Source organism: Anas acuta, chromosome 4 (assembly GCF_963932015.1).
Source record: "Anas acuta chromosome 4, bAnaAcu1.1, whole genome shotgun sequence".
NCBI classification, from domain to species: domain Eukaryota; kingdom Metazoa; phylum Chordata; class Aves; order Anseriformes; family Anatidae; genus Anas; species Anas acuta.
Genome location: NC_088982.1, coordinates 18,012,990 through 18,038,929, shown reverse-complemented (window position 1 = coordinate 18,038,929; position 25,940 = coordinate 18,012,990). Strand labels below are relative to the sequence as shown.

The 25,940-nt window shown below is 37.8% G+C and overlaps 1 protein-coding gene and 1 pseudogene across 1 annotated transcript in view; one reads left to right on the top strand and one right to left on the bottom strand.

Annotated features, from left to right (window-relative positions):
• Nucleotides 1–20,538, bottom strand: part of LOC137855306 (cytosolic beta-glucosidase-like) — a 39,433-nt pseudogene extending 18,895 nt beyond the window's left edge.
• Nucleotides 20,333–25,940, top strand: part of ADGRA3 (adhesion G protein-coupled receptor A3) — a 53,085-nt gene continuing 47,477 nt past the window's right edge. The window contains exon 1 of the mRNA XM_068680030.1: nucleotides 20,333–20,940. Coding sequence (XP_068536131.1) covers nucleotides 20,654–20,940 — 287 coding nt within the window. The 5' untranslated portion in view covers nucleotides 20,333–20,653. The remainder of the gene's footprint in view (nucleotides 20,941–25,940) is intronic.

Sequence of the window (25,940 nt, the reverse complement as noted above, 5' to 3'; positions counted from 1 at the left end):
GAAACAACCTTTGGCAGCAGTAGGAAAATGGCAGGGAATGTTTTGTTTGGCCTCTGAACTCTAGAGTGGAGCCTGCTCAGTCTCTGCAGCACTGGCCCAATCCAGGTAATTCAAAGAAGCTGAGAAGGGCTGAGGCATTCTCAAAGTGGACTGAATCTTTGGCAAATTAAACAATCAAACTCTAACAAGCTCTCCACTGGGCTTCTGTAAAGAGTTTTTCTTCCAAGGCTTATTCTGGTTCCAAATTTTAATAAATATTGCCAGATATGGCAAGATGCTTATGCTAACATGCATTTGTCATTTGTGTCCAAATTTCAACTTCCTCCTTCAGTGTCTGGAGATGCTAAAGTAACCTCGCTTTCTTCCTGTGAAAATCTCATGTTTCAGACACCTCTGATCTACACCAGGACAAATCTGAGACCAGAAAGAAAAAGGCAAGTACACTTATACACCAAAACAATGAATAGGTGCAAGATAGAGGATAGAGCTGTTAGCTGAAATATTTACAAGAAAAGAGTCCAGTTCTTACATTGCCCCAGTAAAGTTAACATTAGAACTAGGTGAGTGTCCTAATAATCAGCATGTGTTTGCTATCCTACATTGAACTTGAATTCCCCTCTTTTTTTTTTTTTTTGGCATTCTGGATATCTTATTGACAAAAAGCACACCACGATGCTACATTCTGACAAAATATATCACAGTTCTACTGGTTCCAACAGTAAAAAAGTCAAAATCATTGCTACTTTTTAAATTCTTTTTTTCCAATTTTACCGTTTTCTTCCTTTTATACATACTATTGTAGAATTCCTCAGAGTGCAGTGAAAAAATGCAAATTCTATCACGGTTTTGACAAGTACATTACAAAAAAAAAAATCCCATTTCAGACTCTATAAGGGAAGAAACAGCCTCTATGATCAAAATCAGCACAAGCTTTCCATTGGAAGTTGGATGAGGTCTTAGCTTTCACCAAAATTCATTCAGGTTAACTAAATTTAAGGAGAAGAAAATATGACACATGATGGTATCCAAATTTTTTCTACCCACAAAACATTTTTTTTTTCACATGGCTGTAGCTGATATTTTAAAAACTATTTTCTCAGTCTTCTTTTAACCCGGCTGCACTGCCACTATTGCAATGGGTTGTTAAATGGGTGTTGCAAAAAGGATTGGGATTTTTTCTTTCGCTCTCCCCCTCCCAATCAAGATTAGCCAACTCCTAGTCAACATATGCTATATATAATATTTCTTAGGGTTTTCTAAAGACTGCAGGTTGTGTATACTCAAAAAATCAGTATTTCTCTTGCAGTTCTAGCATAAAGTCTTGGACTGATGCCTAGAACAGACCCAAGATGTGTATCTCTCAGCATGCTCTGTCATGTGCTATTGGTTATAAAGCTTGCAATTGTTATACAGCTGGAGTAGTGCCTTAAGCATACCTTTGCCTTTCAAGGAGAAGGTTCAAACAAAACAAAACTTTTGTTCTCCCAGGAAAGTTCAATGAGAATGTCAGCATGACAAAGCAAGCTGGGAATATTTTCTTAAGAGAAGATCTTGTGATTAGTATAACTTTTTTTCTGGCAATATCTAGCTATTTGCATGGAATACTTTACAGACATTAATTTATGTAGGCATTGGTTTATTCTCTTCCTAAATTCTTATTTTTTATTTAAAAGGGGGTGACATGCATTTTTGAACTTTTTTGGGGTATATTTTCCTTCCATGTGATGAATTTTCCAATAAGAAGAGTTCCCAGATGAAACGAGAACACGGTAAGTTGGGAATAACACTGTCAAAAGGCAAAGTACTGTAAAACAAAAACAAAACAACACCAGTTGTTTACAATACAGTAAACAATTTCCAGTGCAAAAAGATTCCAGTGCTGTTATGCTCAGAGGTTCTTTCTCTATGCCTGAAAAGGTGCTATGAAGGAGAATAGAGTCCCTAGAGAAAAGATAAATGATTTCTCAAAATCCATATTAAAGCTCAATATCAGGATTAGGAAAATATTTAGATCTTTCATCAAGCAGATGTCCCTTTCAGGGGACAATACCTACCTCTACATTCTCGCCTCTACTGTAAAGTTATTATCTCTCACTATGCACATTTCTGAAATGTTAGGAAAATGTGCAGATATATGTTTTGTTCTACCATACACAATTAGAAAAATGGAAATCTGGAAGTTTTTTGTTAGATTTAATTAAAGTAAGTTACTGTGCTGCTTTGTCCTGGAAAGCATATGCATAAAAATGCTCAACAGAATATGAAGCTTAGAATAGCCCTTCAAAAATAGACATTAACAGAGCTTTATAACTTAGATGTTAAAATTTCAGAAAGAAGACCTTAAACTCAATATCATGTATCCCAGCTCTCCCGTACTGTATATTTTGTATGCAGTAACTTGTATGTACTGCCAAGTGGATGCTGAAACGTATCTTTTCATCCGTAACTTTGCAATGGCAAGTCTTCTGTACTAAATTTACTTTGTATTTTAAAAGTTAAAAAGTTGAATGATTGCCTATTAAATTCAATACTACCATATCTCAGCTCCTGTGGAGAAGTAAATCTTAAAGGCTTGTGTTCAGTATACAACCAATTCAAACATGAACACTGTAAATGATGTTAGAGATTACCTTTTTATCATTCAAATTTCTCCTGTGAATCTGTCAGGGAAAGAGGTGGTTTTATAAAAGAAATAATTAGAATTGCCTTTGAAGTGAGTTGTGATCACAATCTAATAAGAAGGTAGATAAGTATTTGACAGTAGGACTAGAATTTTAACAGATGCAGCAAATCTATCTGCAAACAATAGCTTTTTCATTGGACAGCATCAGAAAACTGCTATGCTTTTCTGTTGTGGTTTCTCTCTGCTGTTGTCCACCTATCACTTTAAAATTTATCCCCTTAACAGTCATTAAAACTCGAATACAAACTCTTCTCGAACAATGTTTGCGTATACATAGTGTAGATATTCATCACTATGATAAATGAAGGGAAGTTTCTGTTGAAAGCTGGAAATAGCCCATTTATTTATTTATTTATTTTAATTTTATTTTTTTAAAGCTATTTGAGCCTAATTCAAAGAAATCTATGGAATAATGCCATTACCCAACCCACTGCAACCTTCCATGAGATCACTTCTGCTACTCACTTTTTCAGGCACGATGCCTCTTATAATTCTTTGACCACTGTGGAGTCTCTCCTAGGTGCTTATTTCCTAAGTGAAGTCACTGCATCACTTAGTGAGATAAATGTTTGTGTGTGTGCTTATTCTGAAACATGAACCTCTCCAAGAGGAGAGGAAGTAATTCAAGTTTCTAAATAATGGCAAACACATAATTTTCATTAGTTTCTTGAAGTTCTATTTCTTTCTGCACATGGTCCATACTAATGAAAAATAAAAATAGCTTGGATAATCTGTATAACTCTATCAAATAAGAATAGACTGTTAACAAACCACTAAAAAGAACATGGCTAAACTAAGTACATGCCAAGCTAAATTTCAGTCTTCAGATATGCTCAAAATTGTGCAGGCAAAAACACAATCCTTCATAAGAAAAAAAGGAAACAGTTACATGACATATGATCACAAAGCTGGATGAAATTAATTTCGTCAAAACTTCAAATAGTAAGTGACCAGGATAAAACTGACCTTTGGTCAGTAATCATATCTGAGAAATTTCAGCTGTAAAGGTGAAAGCTTGGCAAAGTTATAAATAAATGAAAAGGACAGAAAGAAAACATTACAAAAATTATAGCTGTCAATATGGTCTCTATCTGGAATACTATTACTGGTAGTTTTTCAATATAGCACAGACAGCAGACTAAGGTGATCTATGGAAAAACAATCTGTCATTAATTAAGAGGAAATGAAGACTGTAGTGGGAATGAGATCATGGACCATCCAGAAAACCAACCACTGAAGAAAAAAAAAAAAAATAAAGGTCTGTTGTAGCCAACTTCAGTGTTTTACTGAATTGACCTTTGAACCACTAAGTCATCAGTTTCCAAATATCCAGTTTCACTGGCAAATTACTCAGCAGAATATGACATGATCAATGATCTGAAAGTTTTCAGCTGGTTGTATTGATCAAACATATAAACAAAACACAACTGTCAGCTGCTCCGAGTTCACTACTGATTAAGTGATGTTTAAAACAATTAATGAATAAACGCTTGAACACAGAAGAAAAAAGCCTAAGTGATATAAAGGAGTAAAGATGTTTATTGCTCACTTAATTAATAATTTGCTTTATAATTGATTTTTTTAATCATTTGACTGACAAACCTTAGGGTTTGAACTATAATTACTAGCTACCTACAATTACTCATTTTTAGATTTCCGTTATACACACCTAAAGTTCAGAAAGCAGAATCGCTGCGGCTGCCAAACTCTCTTCCAAATATTGGTGACAAAAAATAAATCTCAGACAATGCCAATTATTACAAGAATGTGAAGGTTGATTACTTTTTGTAAGAAAAGGCACATAAGTAAATGCTGTGGAACGCTGAGGCAGGGCTTGGGCACACAAAGGAATTATCGTAAACTAATGAGCTTCCAGGTGTCGGCCGAGCTTGGGTAACTAACAATATTCACACTCTTAGCCTGAAGCAAATCTGAAGCAAAACACATTAGATTAATCTTCAGGGAGAGCACCCTCTGTTAGCAAAACCACCAACCCCAAACAAGAGTCTAGTTTGCAATGATGCACTACCTCATGAAGAACATCTACCTGATTCTCCCTTGTCCTGATCTGACTATAGGAATGATTGAAATTTTAATTTGGGAATTTAATTTTCCTTAGACATCAATAGAGTGATCCAAGACTCAGTTCTATCTTGCCTTTGCAGAGGAAGAGCCTATAAAACAAGGGTTACTATAAAAGAGAGACCTGGAATCAAATTCCACATTGGTCTCACTAGAAAACTGAATTTATGTCTTTCTTAGACAGATAAGATGGGAGACAATCTAGCTGTTAAAAAATAAGGACCTGAGTTAAAGAAAATGGAGGGGGAGAGAATCTACCGTGGAAAGAATGCTGTTTAAAGAAAGGGTGAAAACTGAAAGATTAGCTTACTGTTACTCTAGTTTTATCTCTTGTAAGTACATTTTTTAATTCTTTAAATCAAAGTTCTTCTGCTTTATGTCTGCTGCTATTATTTCCCTGGAATTTAAAGTGCCTGTTTTGTTCGGCAAGTGGCTGTTAGAAATCTCGGGCTATTAAAAGATGGTGCCAATGTTAACTATTATATGAAGGATTAAATCTTAACTAAGTAGTATTAAAAAGTGACTGTATAAACCTTTAGGTTATTGGTACTTCCAAGATTTTTCAAAGAAAAGAAGACCAATATGAAGGATTAATAGTTAAGGTTATGCAAAATCCACTTAATCAGCATGGCTAATTTTAGCTTAAACTAAAGCTGCCTGCAACTCTATGCATTTTGCTTTGGGGCTTTACTTTTGAAGGGAGGGATGAATGCATTTTTGAGGTAAATCTATCTTAACTGAGAGACTACCTAATACTGTTTAATTGCTGAAAAGGTGATTTTAATAGCATTTGCATGTAGGAAAGGAAGGAGGTCTTCAGCTGTGTATCTGTAAGATCCTAAAATAAGCATTATATTTTTCACATTTTTATAATATACTGGTTGATTGTAGAATAGGTAAGTTTTATAAACAATACAGTCATCAACATGGGCATTAATTATAAAGATAGAATTGTTATAGGTTAATATATATAATAAAAATATATATATTATATTAGTTATAATATATATAATAAATAATAATAATAAATATCTAATGACATATATATATGTGTGTGTGTGTTATATACATCTGATATTAAATACCCGATTCAGAAAAGATCCTAGGAAAATTGGAGCACACTCTGAAGATATGAATATAATGACTTGCCAGACTATCTGGGGTGCAAATACTGAAGATGGGTGTGTTTCACTGACAAATGCTACCTAAGCAAGACAGATGATGTACAGAGCATTGGCTCAAGCACTCCAAGCATTTTAAGCCAAAAAGATGAATTTACTAAGACTTACAGGTCTTTTACCCACCTCCAAAATCACAAAGGATTAGATTATTCAATGCGAAGTGGTTATGATATGGTTATGCTCTTAGTCAAAATACAGTGATATGAATGCTAAGTTTCCTAACCACTGAGAGTCAGACAAAATCTGGCTGCATTTCAGATTAGTAGGGTAAAATGTGGAGAAAGAAGGCGGATGGATATTTGGTGGGATTACATAGGGCTTCTTCATGTGGCTAAAGTAGGTAAGATTGGTAAAGTATGACTTGATTTACAATGAAGTTACTGCAATTGGAGCCGTGAGTGAAATCCAGCCATGCTATTATTTATAGACCTAATGTAACTATGTTGAAATGTATGTCTAGATCCTAGTGCACTAATACAGTATAATTTATTTTGAATTCTTTTTATGCACCTTCAGATTTTTTTTTCCTGTGTCATGAATAAATTAATTGTAATTCATTAAGCTTCACCTCCCTATGCCTGCTGTCATGCCCTGAGAAGGTCGTCCCAACTTTCCATCTCTCTTAGGGTTTTCACTACTGTTATTTTTTCACTGAAACCTGTTTATCAGCTAGGAGCATAAGGGGTGATATACTGGACTGAAATCAATGCATACAGCATTGTGTGTGTGGAAGTGCTTTAGAAGATACTTCAGAAGGACTGTGAACCCCCACTGAGCTAATGAACTTTCTCTCGGTCTAAACTAATGCTTGGAGAAGGCTTAGACCCTGTGGACCAAAGCTGAAAATTGTATGTAATTAGGTCTCCTCACCCTGTATAAAATTAGGTAAAGTCAATAACAGAACCAGAAGCCACTTCAAGGAAATGGGGAATCTCAACAGCAAGTCAGGAGTGAGTTCTTCCTCCTTGCAGTAAATCTACGCCGTTTATGTTAAATCTTTGCAGGTTATGTTTAACTCTGTCTGTCTGTTTACAGAGGTTAGAGTTTCAGCTAACTAGCTTAAGTGCTGTTAGTCGTGATACTGTACCAGCAATTGTGCTTAGCAATCTACTAAGGATTTGCATAAACACTTAGATGGCAAGCCTGGACTGATCTTGGTGTTGGCCATTTAGCCATAGACATACAGCTATTCGCAGCTTTGTTATGGGTTGCCTCTGTTATAGCTAGTATGTGCGAGAGCTAGTGTTCGGTTTTTTGTTTTGTTTTAAGTGCAGCATAGATATTTTGAGTCTTGCATGTCTTGGATATATGTCCAACACGAGGATCAAATCATGGCTGTTAGAAACTCCTTCTTCCAGATTGCAAATGGAAATTGGATTGAATATACTCAATGAAACAGATATGTATATTGTAGTATTTCCCTTGGCTAAATATCATTCAGTATTACAGTTCCGCCTGTTTAGAATCTTTCTGCTCCTGACACCTGTTCTTAGTCAGATATGGCCTTCAATTTTTGGTTTAGACCATTGTGTAATGGATCACTGTGCAATACTCTTTACTGCACCTCAGAAGAAACTGTACCTCTTTGATGGAAAAAAATATTGGTGGAGATTTGTGAGAGGTGTCTTTGAAAGATGAGGAGTGGCTGAGGGAGCTGGGCTTGTTCAGCCTAGAGAAAACGAGGCTCAGGGGCGACCTTATTGCTCTCTACAGGTACCTTAAAGGAGGCTGTAGTGAGGTGGGGGATGGCCTGTTCTCCCACGTGCCTGGTGACAGGACAAGGGGGAATGGGCTTAAGTTGCGCCAGAGGAGTTTTAGGTTGGATGTTAGGAAGAACTTCTTTACTGAAAGGGTTGTTAGATATTGCAATGGGCTGCCCATCCCTGGAAGTCTTTAAAAGACGTTTAGATGTAGAGCTTAGTGATATGGTTTAGTGAAGAACTTTGTAGTGTTAGGTCAGAGGTTGGACTCAGTGATCTTGAGGTCTCTTCCAACCTAGAAATTCTGTGAAAATAAATTATGCTGATGGCTCACTTAAGAATCTTCAGATTCTGGTCTCTCCATTTCTCACTGTAAACTGGCACTTGGAGAATAGTAATTATGAGCAATGAGAATTTGAGCCTGATTTTTTTTTTTTATTTTTTTATTTTTTTACTGGAAGCATTCAGAAAGAACATACCTATAACCATCTTAATACTATCTTCTTTTAAATTCTTACATATGCTTAAGTGTCAAATGCATTTCTATGGGGTTAAAACAATTAAAACAATTTAAAGCTCTTGGAGAACTATTTATCTCTGTGTTTGTACATACACAGTTACACTACAGCTTCTCATTTAAAAAGGAAAAATGTACCCTTCTAAATCTTCTAGGAATCATTCTTTAAAATATATTTTGAGTTATAATCTCTGACCAGACCTCCTAAAGTGAGATGCTGTATGGTTCTTTTAAGTAAAAATATTGTTACTTATGAATAAATCTGTTGCTATAACAATTTAATTCTAGAATAGAAAGTCAAGTATTTAAATCCATTATAATTTATAAGGAAGAACAGTAAATTTAAGAGTACAGAGGTTTACAAAATCTCTATCTTGTGTTAGCTGCTTCAAACCATCAGTATGTAAAGCAAGATGGTAAATAGCTGTCATGTCAATATACATTAAAATAAGCACTACTGAAGTCTGTATGGACAGACAAAATCATCTGTTAACATTTAATTTTGTTAAATTTGCTTCTTCTTGTGTAAAACACTTTTTTTTTTTAAATTGTATCTCCGTATTCTCTGTGCTCTGGATTCTTCTAGTTTTTTCTGGATTCTTCACTTTTTACACATGATGTCTCCTTTCAACACTATATTTCTACTCTAATATCTAAAATACATTTGTTGTCTTCTATTGTTAGAGCTGATTAATGCACACTCTGTTCAGGTTTGTGCTACCCTTCTTACTTGGGAAGATTGTTTCATAAGAATCTTGAAAACAAACCTGATAATCATTCTTGAAGATTTCTTAAAAAAAAAAAAAAAAAAAAAGGTTCCTTTCCCTTAAAAGCTATGAAAAATCTTGACAATGTTGATAAAGCTGATGTGCTTGCTACAATTGCTGTCTATAAAGCTTACAAAGAATTCTCACTGATATCTTGGTCTCTCACATGTCTAGCAAATGTTGTCTCCAGTCACATCTCAGTGATCAGCTTTTGGGACAAGAACAAGATTTTGTTCTATTTTCCAAAATATTCTCTTGCGTGTCAAAATGCGTAGGCAGCTAACTACCAACAGTGTGCCTATTTACTGTGGTAAAACAAATGAATAAACATACGAATTTTTATTATGTCTTCTATAAAGAAGACAGAGCAAAAGTTATCAGAGATGTGATGCTACTAGACATTTTTCTCACTCAGTCACAACAACAAGGCATAAACATTTCATGAATCATGCAATTTTTAGATGGACAGAAATATCAGTCAACAGAAGCAACGTCAATAAATAAATTTGAGATAATCCTGCAGTAATCAAAGCTCTATTTAGATATGCTCTGGAGTATTTAATATGTCTAAATAAAGAAACTCAGCTGTGTAGCAGAAAAACGATGCTGATGTAAGCTATTTGGTGCTGGCATGGAACCAAAATGGATGACATTTCTGCTGTTCTGCTCAGTTTCTTTATTTAGGTGTTTCTTACACTAGATGCTGCTTTATGATAGTTTTCTTTCCCCACCCCCCTCCTTTTTTTTTTTTTTCTTAAAAAAGGCAAGCAAAACACCCTTCACGTCTAAATTGATCTATGTAGGATGTCTGATAATCTAAAATGTTTTTGATCACTTCCTGGCTACCAGCTCAACTGTTCATTAAGATTCTCAGTGTTAGATTTATTTACCTGTGTAGTCAATTTATGGTGGTTCAACCTAATCTAATTTTATTTGGCTTCTTTCTAAGAATGCAATGAGCAACCATTATCAGTGTCTTGCTAATATTAAGAAGTTCTGTGTCTACCACTTTTCCTTTATGCATTCATTATTCCATCAAAGAAACCAATTAGTTTGTTTTCACTTGATTTGTGCTTTTTACAAATGTGTTACCAATTTATCACTGTATTTTCTTCAAGCTGTTTACATACTGATTGCTCTTGCTTTGCTAATTGTTTTAGTTATTTGTCAGGTATTGAAGTCAAATTTAGTGGCCTATAATTCTTCATCTTTCTTTATCCCTCACTTATTCTCTTTAAAATTTTAATATAAATTTAACTCCCATCCCCCTTGGTCTCCAGAGGCAAAGAAGTAACTGGAGACAGATTTTAAATTAAACAGTAAACACTAAGTAAGACTTGACTAATAAAACCTAGTTTGAGCAATAAATGACTTCAGTGGGCAAAGGAGAAAGTTGTACAGAAATTGGATGAGAGGAATGGATTCTGTCTTTGGCCTACAAGGCCATACCCTCTCTTGTTGCCCATACTTGTTTTCCATAACTGTGCGTATCTGCAGCAAGGTAAAATGTTGGCGCTGCCGTTTGCATATTATTTCTGGATCATGAATCAACAAATTAAAGATCACTGCTCTAGCCAAACTAGAGCTAAGGCTACAACATCAGTGTTACAGCACTACAGGAAGAAATAGCATGGCAAGAGCCAGAAATGATGTAATATTTGGCTTTATATGAGCAAGAAAAATTAAGTCCTATCAAGACAAGAAAATAGGTACTGTTTGAAAAGGGCAGAGTAATATAAAATATCTGGTTCTTAAGTAGCTGAGGACTGATTCACAAAGACATTTATTACTTAAATCTCATCAGCTCTTTGGATGTTGGCCTTAAACTCAATGTTCAGCTGCAAACAGCTAAACATTTTAAAGGATAGTAAATCTGTCTATTATTCCTTTAGCTAACACAATTTAACTCTTTTTAAACACTCCCTGTTTCCACAGACTGGACAAGATTATGAGGCCTGTGCTCTTTCAAGGCAGTTACTGTCATCAGCTCCCTCAATATTCAGCTTTCAAGGAAAAGAGCTCACAGGATAATCACGACATGAGAGGGAACTATGGAAGAGCCCTTACCAATGCTATTTTATTTCTGCAGCAAATTTTAAGATCTATTAAGTTTCTATCAGATTTGAAGCTAGCCAGCAACAGGTAGTTGGCACATTTGACATGCAGTGGGTGCAAAAACTACAACACAGCATTGCAGACTTACAGGAACACAGCCTGGCTGCAAGATGCTGCACAATAGGAACTAATGGACAAATACAGTTCAAAACTACAGATTTCATATTTGGAAGTCTTGTAAAAAATAACACACTTGATTTTGAGTCATCACTGTGACCATGAAGAATGTCATACATCTATGAAGGATTCAATTTTTTTTGCAGTGCTCAATTAACTTGTGGCTGAGACTCCAAGGAGAGTCTGCTAAGCACAGCTTTTACTCAGAGATGTTTGCTTTAATGTGTCTTGTAAAGCTGAGTGAATTTCAGGGAACAGAAGTGGTAGTACTGTTGTGACAATATTCAGAGCATAATGACTTGTACAAATTTTTAATCTGGAAAAGTATAGTAAAAGTCAACACAGGATTTAATTGTTCAACAGAGAAAAATTATAATTTACCATCTGCCATTTTTAAGTACACCTCTTAAATGTATTTGAGCTTGTTCTTTCTTGACACAAAGTTTGAACAATTCAGGTAACTTCATAGATGTAATTTCTCTCCGAGAACTATAACACCATACCAAACAGCATTCTGGTTTAAAAGAAATCAGTGCTATACATTTACATTAGGATATATGTTATCTGGGTTAAATGTTCAATAATTAATACACCTAAAGTCTCCTTATGATGAGATGTTCCTCATGTGTCTCATTACAGTTTTAGTTCTGGTACTATGAAAAATGTTAATGTTAAGTCTGGAAAAAGTAAGGATGCACGATAGTGATGGATAATATGTACAGGGTAATAATACAGTTTCCTTAGGACTGTAGCACAGCAACTTGCATGGGACTTAGATCAGGTTGTTTGGGACCTTATCCCATTCTTTACAGCACAGAAGTTGGTCCTGCTTTGAGCTGGAGTTCAACCAAATGACCAAAAGAGGTCCTTTCCAACCTAAATTACACCATGATTGTAATCTGAAAATTGCAGGTTTCAAGTGGGAACTGTACTGGGAGGAAGAGCTGGAGTTCTGTTGTGCTTGTGGTTTGCTTGTTAGATGCTATTGCTCCAATGCAACAGAACTCTCAGACATAAAAAGCTTTATTTCAGAAATAAGGAGTCTTTCATGCAAAAACAGTATGCACTCTGGAAGCAGCCTGCTGTGCTCTTTCTATTTAAACATTTACATGCATCTTCATATTGCCACATACACAGATACACACAGGTATTCTACCTAGACAGGACAAAGAACTCAAAGCAGATCTACAAAACCAAAGACTGCTCAGTGGGCTCCTGAACAGATTCTCAAAGGACAGTGGCAGGAAAACAAAACTCAGGCAGTGGAAATATAGAAGGAATGATGAGTGGGAACTAAGAAGTCATATGGCCTTGATGAGACTAGTATTGGAATACCATATATAGTTTTGGTGACTGTGTTTTTTGTAAGATATGTTGAGTAACTGTAGTAGAGAGTGAATAAAAGATCCACAAAAGGGCTGGCAAGCCTTTTGTACAGCAGAGACTGGCTTTAAAAAGACTGAGAGGTGATATAATCATGGTGTATGTATAGGATAATGAGAATAAAATACAGGATGCTGAATAATGCCTTTATAGTTACACAATCTTCTAAAAATAGCAAAAATGCAGTTCAAACTTCATTTGTTTCCTATTCCAGAATGTTTTCTATAAAACTGAAGGTGAACAGTCACTGGGAATGCATTCTGAAGAGAAGCAATGGATTCGCTAGCTCTGGATGTTCTCAGAAATATTTTTTCTAGAGAGCTTGATTTTGATATAATTTACTGAGGTCAGTACAGGCTTTTGATTATTTCTTGTAGTATGTGTTAGGTAGCATGACTCAACAGTTCTTTCTGGCATTAGTTTTAATGAATCTTATCCCTTTCTCCGATGACACAACCTGGTTCACAGATCAAAACACTCTGATACCAGTTATTGCTCATTGCTATGCAGTCTTTATCAAATAATAATAATAATAAAATCTGAAGTCTAAATCTAGCATTATGCTAGCTTCTCACATTTGTTATTCAGAAGACTGCAAGAGATACAGTTACTATTAAATCAATTCTGTGGTGATCTTGATTCATTTAGAGAAGAAGTGTATTCTGTAAATTTTCAGTCTTACATCTCGTCCTGAGAGATGGTCATTTTGTAAACTCACAATGTGCAAATCTCACAGCTGAATTTTTACTCAACGATTTTAATGAACTGCTGAATGTCAGTTCTTGCAGTCAAAAGGGTTTACCTTTCCTAAACAAACACGTGATATTTTATTATCTTCAGGTAATGCTAATGACACTGGAAGGAAATGGGAGAGAATCTTTAATATTGCTATTAGAGAAGCTTGGTAGAACGTGATTCACAGATATTCAGAGCACCTAGTAACTATATTCTAAATGAAACAAATTTACTCAGTCTTTAAGACTAATTTTAATGAAAAAATATGAAACAAAGATCAGATCTGCTGGGAAAATAGGTAACCTTTTAAATTAATGTTCCCTGAGCCACAATTAATTTAGATTTAATAGGACAGTTAATGTATGTTATTTGAATACTGATTATTAAACATTCACAAAGGATTAAAAGTTATGTAATAGATTCATAACTGTGAAATTGATATGGACCTATTGCATAGCCATAATACTCTGCAAATATGTTTGAGTATGTAGTTGCTATTTATTTAATATATATTAACTGTTTTATGAAGTCTAAATTAAATACTTAAATCTCAATTGAAAATGTTTCTGGGAAATACAAAACAGAACGTGGGATATGTTTAATGTGCTGTGTTTATCTAGGTAAAATCCCGTTGCTTCAGAAACAACAAAAACTTGAGTAGTCTGTGGGGCCTGCTTAAGTAAAAAGTTTTCAATGGATAGTTTCAATGCTGAAATGCCTATGAAAGAAAGTAGACATCAGGATGATGAAGTATCCAAAATGCAGGATCCAGAAATTTTGCTAATGTTGACAACAAAATCCTTTGTTTTCCCAATCTCCTTCCTCCTCAAGAAGCAAACCTATAATGATGTATTAATTGCTGTTTATTATGCTTCCTATTGCTTCATTTTTTATGGCTTGTGGTTGCTTAACAGAAGTAAAAGTAATCCTGTGGATAAAATGTAGTGAGATAAAAGACCGCTACAAGTCTTACTGCAGATTTCTTGGATGTTTTTATTGTAATTGAAGGTGGCACAAAGATCACTTCTCTAATGACAGGAGCGCTAGCTCTGCGACCAGACAAGCATGCTATACCTACTGCTGTGGCTCCACCTGCTGAAAGGTATGGGTTTGAGTCCAGAAGGAGTACCACCGTAAAACACATTGCATCTCCTATCCACTCACTGTTTTTTTTGCATCTCTGCATGGTACTGTGTCTACGTAGCATATAGGGTGTAGACGTATCTTGATTACTTGACAAGAACACAGCTTCTGTTTCAAAGGCAACTTGTACCTCTTGCCACCAACAGGCCTGTAACTCCTGCCTGCTCCATCAGCTCGATCTCAATGTAGGTACACGTCCGAGCCCAGATGTGTGGCTGGGCTGGCACAGTCCTGTAGGACATTGTCTGAGCTACAGTCCCATGTCAGTAATGGTACTCCGAAATCATTTGCCTCCTCTGGCCAGCATAGCCTTTTTTATTCCAACTACCATATGAATCTTTCTCATTTTTTTTTCTTCAGAGTTTTCTGCCTCAGTTTGAGGCACTTTGCAGGGGAAGAAAAAGAGAATCTCTTGCTTCAGGCACCATTACACAGCCAATAAAGTTGGGACTTTTCTAGAGTTAATGTTCTGTAAAATCTAAGGTGATAAGATTTGGGAACGCAGGAAATTCTTCAAAGTATTCATGTTAAGGAAGTTTAACTTCTGAACCATTTGAATGCTTAAGCATCAGACAGCTTTTCTTTCGTATGCATTGTTCACACAACAGTGCAAATCCCCATCTATCTGGCTAGATATAATCACTACCATCTTGGAATACCATTTCCTTCTTTTCAGCCATAAGCACTGATGTGTTAGTAATGAAGTAGTTCAGCTTGTATTTTCCCTGCTAATTCTACTCCCTCCCCTAAATCTGTGTCTTTGGATCCTACTTACATTATAACATCTTTTAGAGCATTTAATGAAATATGATGAGGAATAGAAGGAAAACTACTTTATTTCCATTTTTATTAGTAGTTATTGCTTAGAAGTCTATTAATGCTGAGTAATGTGCCTAACAGATGCCAATCTTTTCAGAAGGGGTTAAAGTGAGTTACACATTTTAGCAACATTTTCAATGTAAGGTTTTACAAGAACCATATTTACTTCTTCCCCTTTCATGCAGATATATATTTCTATAACTTTTTATTGAAAATTCACATTGGATATATAAAAATCCAAGAGGTTTCAAAGTTACATGAAACATTTATTTGGAGGCCAAATACTAAAGAAGTGGTGATTGGATTGCATGTCAATAAGAAACCTGGCACAATATATTTTACACATTTCTGTGCGGTGTGCATTGCTTTCAAAAATTTACCAATGAGACTGTATTTCATAGTCAGTCTTCCACCTACAATTATAGACTAGAACAGCAGAGGAGGAATGAGATCCCTGCATGAGTCTGCTGAATCCACATGGTACTTTTTTTCCCCTTTGCTTAAGGCAAAGAAAAATCAAGCATGAAAATCTTCAGGGCTGACTGTTCTTTCTGCAGAAGTGCATCTGGTGATATTTCAGGTTTTAACATACAAAATTTCACTGTCTAGTTCTGGCTTAATTTGGGATTTACTGAAAACCAAAACCAGAGACTTCTAAATAAACAACTTAGAGAGCAGTCTCCTTTTAAGCATTTCCAAAAAGTTTTCCATAAGAAGTTCACAAACTAAGCCAACTAATGTTTGGGGTTCTGCCAAAGCATTCTTGAAATACTCACGTCTACTTAAAGGAACAACCAGGTAAAGGGAAGTAGTGTTCCTCCTCAGTTTTCCCAACTGAGTCTAAAAACTATAATTTCACCCAGTTATACTACTGATACTGAAGATCCTGACCCTTGAATACAGCAGTGCCCAAGTTTGTTGTGTGCAACATGACAAACGTCAGCTACGCATCTGGGAATGCCTGTGTTTGTCACAAACCAACAGCAGAGCTCGGATTAAGTAAGTGAACTGATAGAGGCAGAGATGTAATACTACAGCCTACAGTTGTGCAAGATGTACTTGTATAAAGGTGACTGTGCCTGCTTGGATTTAGTGGTTAATAGCAAGCCAGTGTGTGCCAGCAGTTATCATCACCTCTGTCTACTTGGAATAGCAAATAACCACAGTATTGCAGACATAGCTAAGAGCAACCAAATGCTTCCTCTTCCTTGGTGATTGCTGTAGCAAACAAAACATATGTCCTAATCCATTAAGGAAAGAGATGAAATGTGGTAGGTAGAAGACTCCAAGGCAGTGAGAACTAGGGGCAGCATGACAGTCCCTTGTGAGGAAAATTAGGGAACAATCATTTTGATGAAGGTGATGATAGCTCAAGAAAAATGTGGAGGGATGTGAAATCTGAACTGATAAAAGCAATGGACAGAAGTAAGCAAAGTAAAGAATCAGAATGAAAGACAGACAAAAAATCACTTAAGAGCTCCTATTTATCTCTCTACCCTGAGGACACATGAAGGATTTGAAGTGCTGCCAAAACTATCTTTGTTTACACATAAATGCTGATAAGAATTTCCTTCATCCTACCCTATTTCTCACCCCCTTCCTCCTAATTTCTTGGATACAAAAATTTTGTAATTAGTAAACTAGAATGAACAGAGAAAAAAAATAATTTTGAAAATTGAATGTGTTAGTGGTAAATTTTATGAAGGGAAGGAAAACAGCAAAAAAGGACAAAGGATACTCATTTGCAAACTGGGAGCAAAAAACATTTTTAAAAGTTCAAGTCTCACCTCAAGTAAGGCATTACCAACACTGGCAGAGGATTGCAGGACTGAGGGAAAGAGAGGTTAGGATTTTTTTTTGTTGTTGTTTTGTTTTGTTTTGTTTTGTTTTAATTCATTGTTTAAGAAAAAGAAGCATAGATTGCAGAAAGAGAGAGTATTTTTGAGTAGTTGCTACTCCTACTATTTCCTGTAAATTTTGGGTACAGTTTTCCATCTTTTTTGCAGCCCTATCACCTACAATAAGATATTGCCTTCCCCTACAGATTTTGTCTTTCTTTAAGGTATATATTCTGGCTTACTTTACTGCTAAGACAGGAGGTTGTGCTCCCTTTGCTAGTGTTCTTGTCTTGTTCCGACACTGCTAATCTGCTAGTCTTTCCCTGAGCTGATTCAACTCCATAACCTGTCAGAAAACAAAACAAAACAAAAAAACAAAACAAAAAAAAAAAGAGAGAGAGAGAAGAGAGAGAGAGAGAAAAAAGAGGGTAGGTTAATTGTTGAGTTGAATGGGTCTATTGTACAGTCAGATTACTACCACAGGTAGACCAAGAGACAGGGTATATAACCTAAAAAGTAGAACGGTTGTGAGAAATCTAGGAGGAACAGGACTTTCTGGTTTTTGAAGCAGCTGCAGAACATAGTTTCATCCTTATATCTTTAGACCACCACAACTACAATACAGGTAGTGATCTAATGAATGTGAAAAAAAAAAAAAAAAAAACATTTCAAAAGAACAAAATAAAAACAAAACAAATCTTGAAATATGTTAAGTGATTCCTGTGAGACACATGTTTTGGATTAAAAGCTTTTCTGAGTCAATGTAAAAAATACTTTTTCAAATCTTTAGGAGAAAATAGAAGTTGCAGTTTTTGCACAATGGAGGAAAGATGAAGGTAAAAAGCACAAGCCTTCAAGAACAGCCTTTTGCTTAAAGCTTTCAAGCCTTTTGAAAACAGGTAAGGAACAATATGATTTGGAATTAGATTCATTGCAGAAGCAGAGTAACTAAGAGAAGACAACAAAATAAAAATCAACAAATCACTCTGAGGTTTCAATAATACCAGTTTAAACAGAGGCATTGCTTAAGATGGTGGGTGCTTTGCAGCTGGGAAATATAGTTAGAGACCTTAGTAGGGGTGATCTCAGAGAAGTGGTGAGAACAGCAGATTGTTGAGAAATACCAAGGTCAAGAAACATGTGTATCTATAAAATAAAAGGAATGAAAGTGAACAGGACATTAATATGAAAAGTAGTGGTGAGAATTTGTCTCTTCAGGATTATGGGAAAATCAAGAGTTAAAATGGTCTGTGACTGCAGTCACCAGAAGAAATAGTTCCTCGTCACCACTTCTGTCATCACCTCTGTGTTATGTGACAATGTAGATCACCTCCCTGATGCAACTGGAGACTAATGTGGTCTAAACAACGCATTACCACAAATGCAAGGCAAGGGAGAAGAATAAGTAGCTGCAGAAAAAAAATGGGAATGTTCCCTTCAGTAGCACTGAAGTGCAATCTTGATTAGCAACACTGAAACTGAGGTGATGCTAAGCCAAAATGCTCTGGTGGTGCCAATGGTTTGAAGTGACATATTCTGCCAGAAGAAGCAGCTCTATGCCCTGTCTCCATGTTGACCTTCACATGTTGTGTTTCAGCCAGCTTTATGTAGCTGTGCAGTGAACCACACTGTGGAACTGACATAGGTGAAGGTAGGAAGAAAGTAGAAAACGTGAAGAGCTGCTTAACTCCAGACCAATTCTTGGGCCATGTTTTGATACAGTAAATCCAGATATAAAACTGCTGGTGCCAGATCAAAAATAATGGGGCTCCATGATACAAAGCACTGATCCAACAGAAATTCACTTTCCAGTTTGAATTTGTTTAAAACAAAGCCCTAAACTGAAGAATTGACTTTATACTGCTGAGCTGTATGCTGATCAGATATATATTTTCTTATGGGTGCCACAATAGCATCATAAGAGCACAGACATTGTCATTTTGTATTTCGTGTCCTGACCTAATTTGGGTCAAGTATAATTGTGACTTCGCATCTCATCCAGATCAGGCTGGTCCTGCTGAGTGACTCTGTGACTAATACTAAAGTTCAAGGAACTATGGTCTCTTTGTACTCTGGTCAACAATTCCATTAAGTGAGACAGGCTCCATTTTGATTTGTAAGAGTCCATAAAACAGAGGAGAGAAAGCATGGTGGTAGGTAAAGAGTATCCACAACACGCCCAAGTCATTTTGATGCTGTTCTTGAAACCTTGTTCCACCTGCCACAATCCACAACTCCAGTAGTCTGCCTGTATCTTTTATTAGGTTGCATCTAAAATTGGGCTGCAACCTGAGGTGTTCCAGATCATTTCAAGGAAACAGTATGTTAAAGATTTTCTTAGCCTCATTTTGGCAGCTGTTAGTGCCAATACTTAGTATTGCATTTCTGTGTAACAATAGGTATTTTGAAGGGTGTTACTTGCCAGTGCTTTTCCATAAGGATGTGGCTTTGTGAGTTCTTAGTTAGGGACCAACAACTTCCCATGGGTTCTGGAAAGTCTTCCTTAAACTTCTAAAGTAGGTGCTGCCAGTTCTTGTAATTCGACTGCAAGTTAGATGGCAGTTATTTTACTAGTCTCACACATGCCGGAGGCGAAGAACATACTGAGAACTTCTACTGTCATTGGCACAAAGGCATTTGGGTCTGGCCAGTGTGGCTGCTTAGAAAACTGCAAAAATGACCCAACGACACCCAGAAAAGCAGTCCCAAGAGTATAATGAAAAGACTCATTGCAGGTAACGTTTTTGTTTGTTTAACATTTGAGATTGATGATATTAAAATGACTTTTTCCATCTTCTGGCTCCTTGGCCGTGAAGTGGGAATAACAGTTGCTTGTTTCTACAGGGATGACCTGAGGAGGACAGATGAATTACGAGTGCAAGACGCCATGGCAACAAAGGCCATTGAGCACCTAGGCACAGGATGACCCTTTTTCCACAATGCACGACTGGAAACAAACCCCTTGTGGACAACCGATGGCTCAGAGCAGGGGACTGAGAGATGAGGCACACATGGAACCCAACGAGGGGGAACGGCGCCCACAGAGCACCACCGTCCCCCAGAGCGCTGGGAGGGGGGCACTCCCCCAGACTGGACGCTGGCAGAAGGGCGGCCGGGGGTTCCCCGGAGGAGGCGCTCGCTCCCCGGGGAGGCAGCACGGCTCTCCCCTCTCCCCGGGGCAGCAGCACCTCCCCGCCCCGGCCCCCTCAGCCGGCGAGGCGCAGGCGCGCTGGAGGCCGCCCAGGCGGCGGCGCTTGCGCGGTCAGGCCGAGGCCCGGCGGGGGGCTCTGGCCGCGGGGTTCCGACACCGGCGGAAGGCGGCGCTGCTGCCGCTGCCGCCGCTCGGAGCCCGCCCGGCCCCGACACAAAGACGAGGGCGGGTGCGGCAGCGGCAGCGGCGGCGGCTCCTGCCCGCCCGCGGCACCCCCCCCTCCCCATAACACTCCCCGGCGCCACATGGCGGCAGCGCCCCCGCGGAGCTAGGCCACGGCAAGGCGCGGCGCCCAGCTCGCTGCTCTCCCCCCGGCTCCTGCGGGAGGAGCGGGGCCCTGAGCACCCCCGCACGGCCCCGCCATGCTGCCCCCGGGCCGCCGCGCAGCCTGCCGCCAGCCTCGGCCCCACCGCCACCGGCGGCCGGCCCGGCTGCTGGCCGCGCTGCTGCTGCTGCTGCTCCCGGCGGCGCTGGGGGGCGGCGGCACGGCGCTGCCCGAGGGCTGTAAGTACGACGGGCGCCCCAAGAGCGCCGGGAAGGCGGCCGTGGCGGCGGGCAGCGGCCCCGTGGAGGTGAAGGTGGTGTGCAGCAACCTGCAGCTCGCCCGGGTGCTGCCTCCCGAGGCGCTGCCCAACCGCACGGTCACGCTGTGAGTACGGGCGGTGGCGATGGGGGGGGGGGGGAAGGACCGGGGAGGGGGAAAGGGAGCCGTGCTGGGGCTGCCCGGGGACTCCGGCGTCGCTTTATCCCGCGAAGTCGCCTTTAAACTTCTAAAGAGCGCCCTGGTGTATTTCTTTCTGTGTTTTGAACTTTCTCTCAGGGGAAAGCCAGCCTCGGAGTGCTGTGCCGTGCCGTGAGGTGGCTGTGTCCACCGGGCGTGAGCCGCTCGGTGCGTGGCAGGCGAGGAGCTTGGCGGTAGCAAATATTGTCACGCAGCCAAAGGGACTTAGTTTGTCTCTAAGGGAAACGTCAGTTTACTTTCAGGTAACAGTAGGCGTGTTGTTTTTACCTGGACTTAATCCTGGCTCGTCCGTTTGAATAACAAGTTCAAACTGGGTGTGCAGCGTGCTCCAGAGCAAGAAGTGTATTGCTGCTCGCCTAAAGAGCACGCACATGCAAACGAAGCATTTGCAAGTTGTTTTTTTCTTCTCCTTGAGATGTTCACCAGTCTCTATAGCAAAGAAGATATGCAGCAACACTGAATCTCATCAGTGGATAGCCCAAAAAGTGCAACCTGTGTTCATTTTATTAGGGAGCCACTGCGATTTTGGGGGTGCAACAAAGTAGCATGCAAAGAAGATTGTGAAAAGAAACTCTATTATGAGGTCTAGCTTAAGATACTTATTATTTGTCAGGAAATCACAAGTTTGAAAGATCTAGAGATAATTGGAGTTGAATATACTTCTGTTATGAGAATAACAGTTTGCCTTGTCTTTGTGAACTTCGGCAGCACTGAACATGAAGGAAGGGCTTCTTTGGGAAGTTACAGTGAGATGTGTACGCCAGTCCCATGGATGTGGACCTATGAGAAAGGGGAAAAACAAAAAAGGGAGATGATCGAGGCCAAACTAGTTGTGCTCAGCTTGTCAGTATGCAAGGGCTCAGAGAATATTTCTAAATGACCTGTGAGAAGTGACCAGAAATATTGATGTGTGAAGTTTCTGAAGTAGACAAGAAAGCAAAAGGTGGAAGGTGACAGCTGTTTGATCAACAAATTCATTTTAGTCTTTGTTAGCTGTAAGTGCTTTGCAGATGATTAACTCTTAAGCATATAGTATTCACACACAAAAAAAGATAAAAGTATTTGTTAGTCTGGGTGATACGCTGAAGTTGGCAGTGGGGATCTTTTGATTCAAAAAGTTTGGAGTCACAGCTGTGATTGCAGTGAAAGACAAGCAGATATCAAACACAGCAGCCTTGCTGTGAATGGACCTTTGTTCATAATTGTAGTCACAGAAGAATTTGGAAGAATGGCTCATCTTTCATCTTGATTCTTCATACTCCTTTATTATCTAGAGTGTATCTAGAGCATATCTACATACAGTAATTAGTTGTTTTCACTTTTAACTGGCCTTTGAAGATTATGATAACTTCTGAAACATTTTTTCTCTTAAATACTCTTAAACTTTTAATAGACTTAGCAAGAACATGCTTTTCCATTGTTTACTCTAGTAAGTATCATAACTATGTTGATACAATCAATGTGAACACATACTTTGAAATTTTACTTAAAAATAAGGCAAAGATTATTAAACCAATACACTTTTCTAAGAGACTGGACATAGTAAGCGTTGTGGTTTGGGATCTTTCAAGTTTGTTCACTTCTGAGGAGTGACTTTCCGTATCATTTTCCTGAATCAGTGTTAACCTGGTTAGAAGATTTTGGTAGTTTATGAGGTGGGTTGCCATGTGCCATTTCACTACCATGTTGATCAGTAATGGCTGGGTTGTTATGTAATTGTTTGCCAAAATTTCTTGCCTTTTTCTTCCCTCCAAGCTGATACTTAGAACTGCAATACTTGATGGGAAAGGTTGTCTGATTAGAGTCAAACTGCCCTAAGTTATCTTGGATCTTGATTCTTGTGGGATCCTTCTATTAAGATAACTACTAGCTCTATTATAGCTTTTTGGATTAGTGGATTGCTGTAGAGATAAGTAGCTGAAAATAGGTTACTGTTGTGTAGATCAGCTGCACTTTAATTCAGTTAATTTCCTTTTATGTTGACTCTTAATTTGCAGAAAGCAATCTTAAATATAAAGACTTTATAAAAAGTTTTATAATTTATTATGCTTCTGGAAGTGAGCTAGGAAGGACTCAAATTTAGTAATTATATTCTTCCTGGAGATCCTGGTTCCATCTTCATCACTGCTCAAACTCTTATTAGACACTCAGTAGATGAGCTGCTGTGCATTTAGCATGTATATTTCTGTATTTTTCCTCTAGTGAAACATTTTTGAGGATAAAACTCACTAAAAAGTAGGGACAGAAGAAAAATAGTGGAAATAAGGATAAATGAGTAGCATCTGAGGATGTTGGCTAGGCTTTTGTAGTTGGCGGTTAACACTGGTGTTGGTAAGTTTGGCAAGGTCACTTAAATTATGAAGTGCTTGACGTTTGTTTGCCACAAAAGCTTTCATTGCTTGTAATTTAGGTCTGTACTAGTTACGGTTGGTTAGAATATTTAGTTACAATTCAGGAAGAAATATCCTAACTTGATGTCAATTAATAAAGGACAAAGTAATTTTGCTTTATGTTTGAAGAAGGAAAGCAACCACTGAAGGAAGAACCATAAAGTATGGAGAGGTGCGTACAGGAGACTAAGTAGTGTTTAGGATTTAAAGCTGTACTGTAAATTGAGATTCCTGTAGAATCTAATTAGAATTAGCTAGTGCTTTATTGAGCAGTAGCTCAAATTCACTATGGAATTTGACCTCTAGTTATGGTTATAGTTAGTCCCTAAGGAAGGGACTGAGTATTTTGTAGCCTTATACAATAAAAAATGATTGGGATGCAAATGAAGGGTGGTGTACCTACACTAAAATCCAGAGATGGCTTTGACCTCTGTAGTTTAACCGGCCAGATGAGATGCTTTTGGTGTGAAGATAATATAACTGGGTGAATGTAGCTATGTGCTTTTGTCTACTGTGTTTCTCTAGATACTGAAGTCACTGCCATGATTCACATTTAAGTAAGGAGCACGCTATATTCGCATGTACTCATGAGATAAGATAACTATTGCTGTGCTTCCTTTGATGCAAGCTCAAATGATGATCTCATAGCTTGTTCTGTGAAAGAGAACGTGTAATCCCACTGAAGACACGCCAGTGAAGTCATAATCCTTGTTGTTGAGAATTTTGGTTACTGGTTACATATAGGTTATGTTATAGGAATATAAATAAACAGAGGAAAAGCATGTGTGCTCAGTAAAGAAGTGTTACTGAAATAGGAATCTAACTGGTCTGCAACTTTGCTTACCCGCATACTCTGATAGGAACATGAGTATCAGTGTTGGCACTTACAAGCATTAAGGTTTACAAGCCAGAACATTAGTCTGGATTTGTGTTCAGAACAGTCCAAAGATATGGTTAACTGGATTGCTGTTGAGAAACATCTTAAAATGTCACACTTTTTGCCCAGCTTCTAAATATAACCGTATTAAACTGTATCCATTAAGCATCTGAAAGGCGTATTTTTTTGGCCGTTTGGGTACTTCCAAAGCCTTTACGTTTTTGTAACACAAGTTCTTATACTCCCTGATTTTCAAAGCAAAAGGTCACTCATATCACAAGGAGTCATTCCTATCACGGTGTATGATGGCATTGTAATTCCATTAATTACGTGTAGTTACATGAGTAATTTTTTCCTACTTGCAGTAAAAGGACTTCCAAGTTTTAAAAATAAAGCACATTAGTATTATGTAGTGACTTTATATTCAGAATTTTTATACTCCTTTTTTTTTGAGGCATTGTCTAATGCTTTGCTAAACTGTTTTATTTCATTTGCTTTACTTAGTTGGGCATTTCTTTAGTATGTGTCAGAAAAAGATGTTCATTACCCAAAATTGACAAACAGGAAATACAGGCGTAGTAAGTGTATTCTGTGGAAGTTTGGCTCTTTTGAAGTACATTTGCATTATTAATTTGAATGGTTCTCTTGACAGCTAATCCCTCTTTTGTTGAAGTATCTGCCAGGGACTGCTAAATACTCTGTACTAATAACTGATAACTTTTTTTTTTTGAAGACACAAAGGGCTAATAACTCCCATGGAAACTTATCTTAACATTTTCTTCAGTTGGTGGGTACGTGGACTGTGCAAAAATGTTTTCCTCAAGAACATGTGGCAGAACAGAGACAGTACAGTACTTGAGAACTGTTGTATCCACAGTTGAGTCATTTGCAAGTACTTGTGCATGCCCATCTACCAGTGGCATCCAACCTGTAAAAATTGGTAGTGATGCTTCATTTTCTGTTAGGCTTGTATTCTAGTAGACCTCTTCAGTATTCAGCTGTTGTTTTGTGTTCATCTTTGTTGAGAAGATAGCAATCCACATTCAAAATAAAATTAACATTTTGCTGTATACCATGTTTCAAAACTGATTTATTATTGTGAGGTTGTTATTATTAGACATTAAATATATACAATATACTTTTATGACCATGTATGCTTATATGTTCGTAAGAGCATTGCAAAAAAACAAAGGTCACAATTTGAACAGCTTTTTCATCTAATTTGTTCTGCCTAAATAACTACTGAACTTCAGAAGGCATCATCATGTAATTATGTGCACACTAGGACACCCACTCAGTTTTGCATAGTGTGTTGTTGTTTGTTATGTAGTAGTAATGTCTTCAACATAGATGGTGGGTTGTAATTGGTAATAATCTTCATGTGAAAATGATTATATTAATACTGATTTTTTTGAGATTCTTACATACGAATGTGTTTGAATCGTTTTAGGTGACTTTCAAACAGAGGTCGTTGTACTTTTAAATAAATACAAATACACGAAGTACTCAGAAATATGGCTTTTTATCATATATACAACTGTAGTCAATTGTTACAAGTCTGAGGCTCAGAGTTTGAGAGCAACACGTTGGTTACTGCTGAGTTTAAAAAGAAAAAAGGACGGGTAAGTTATGCAAAATTC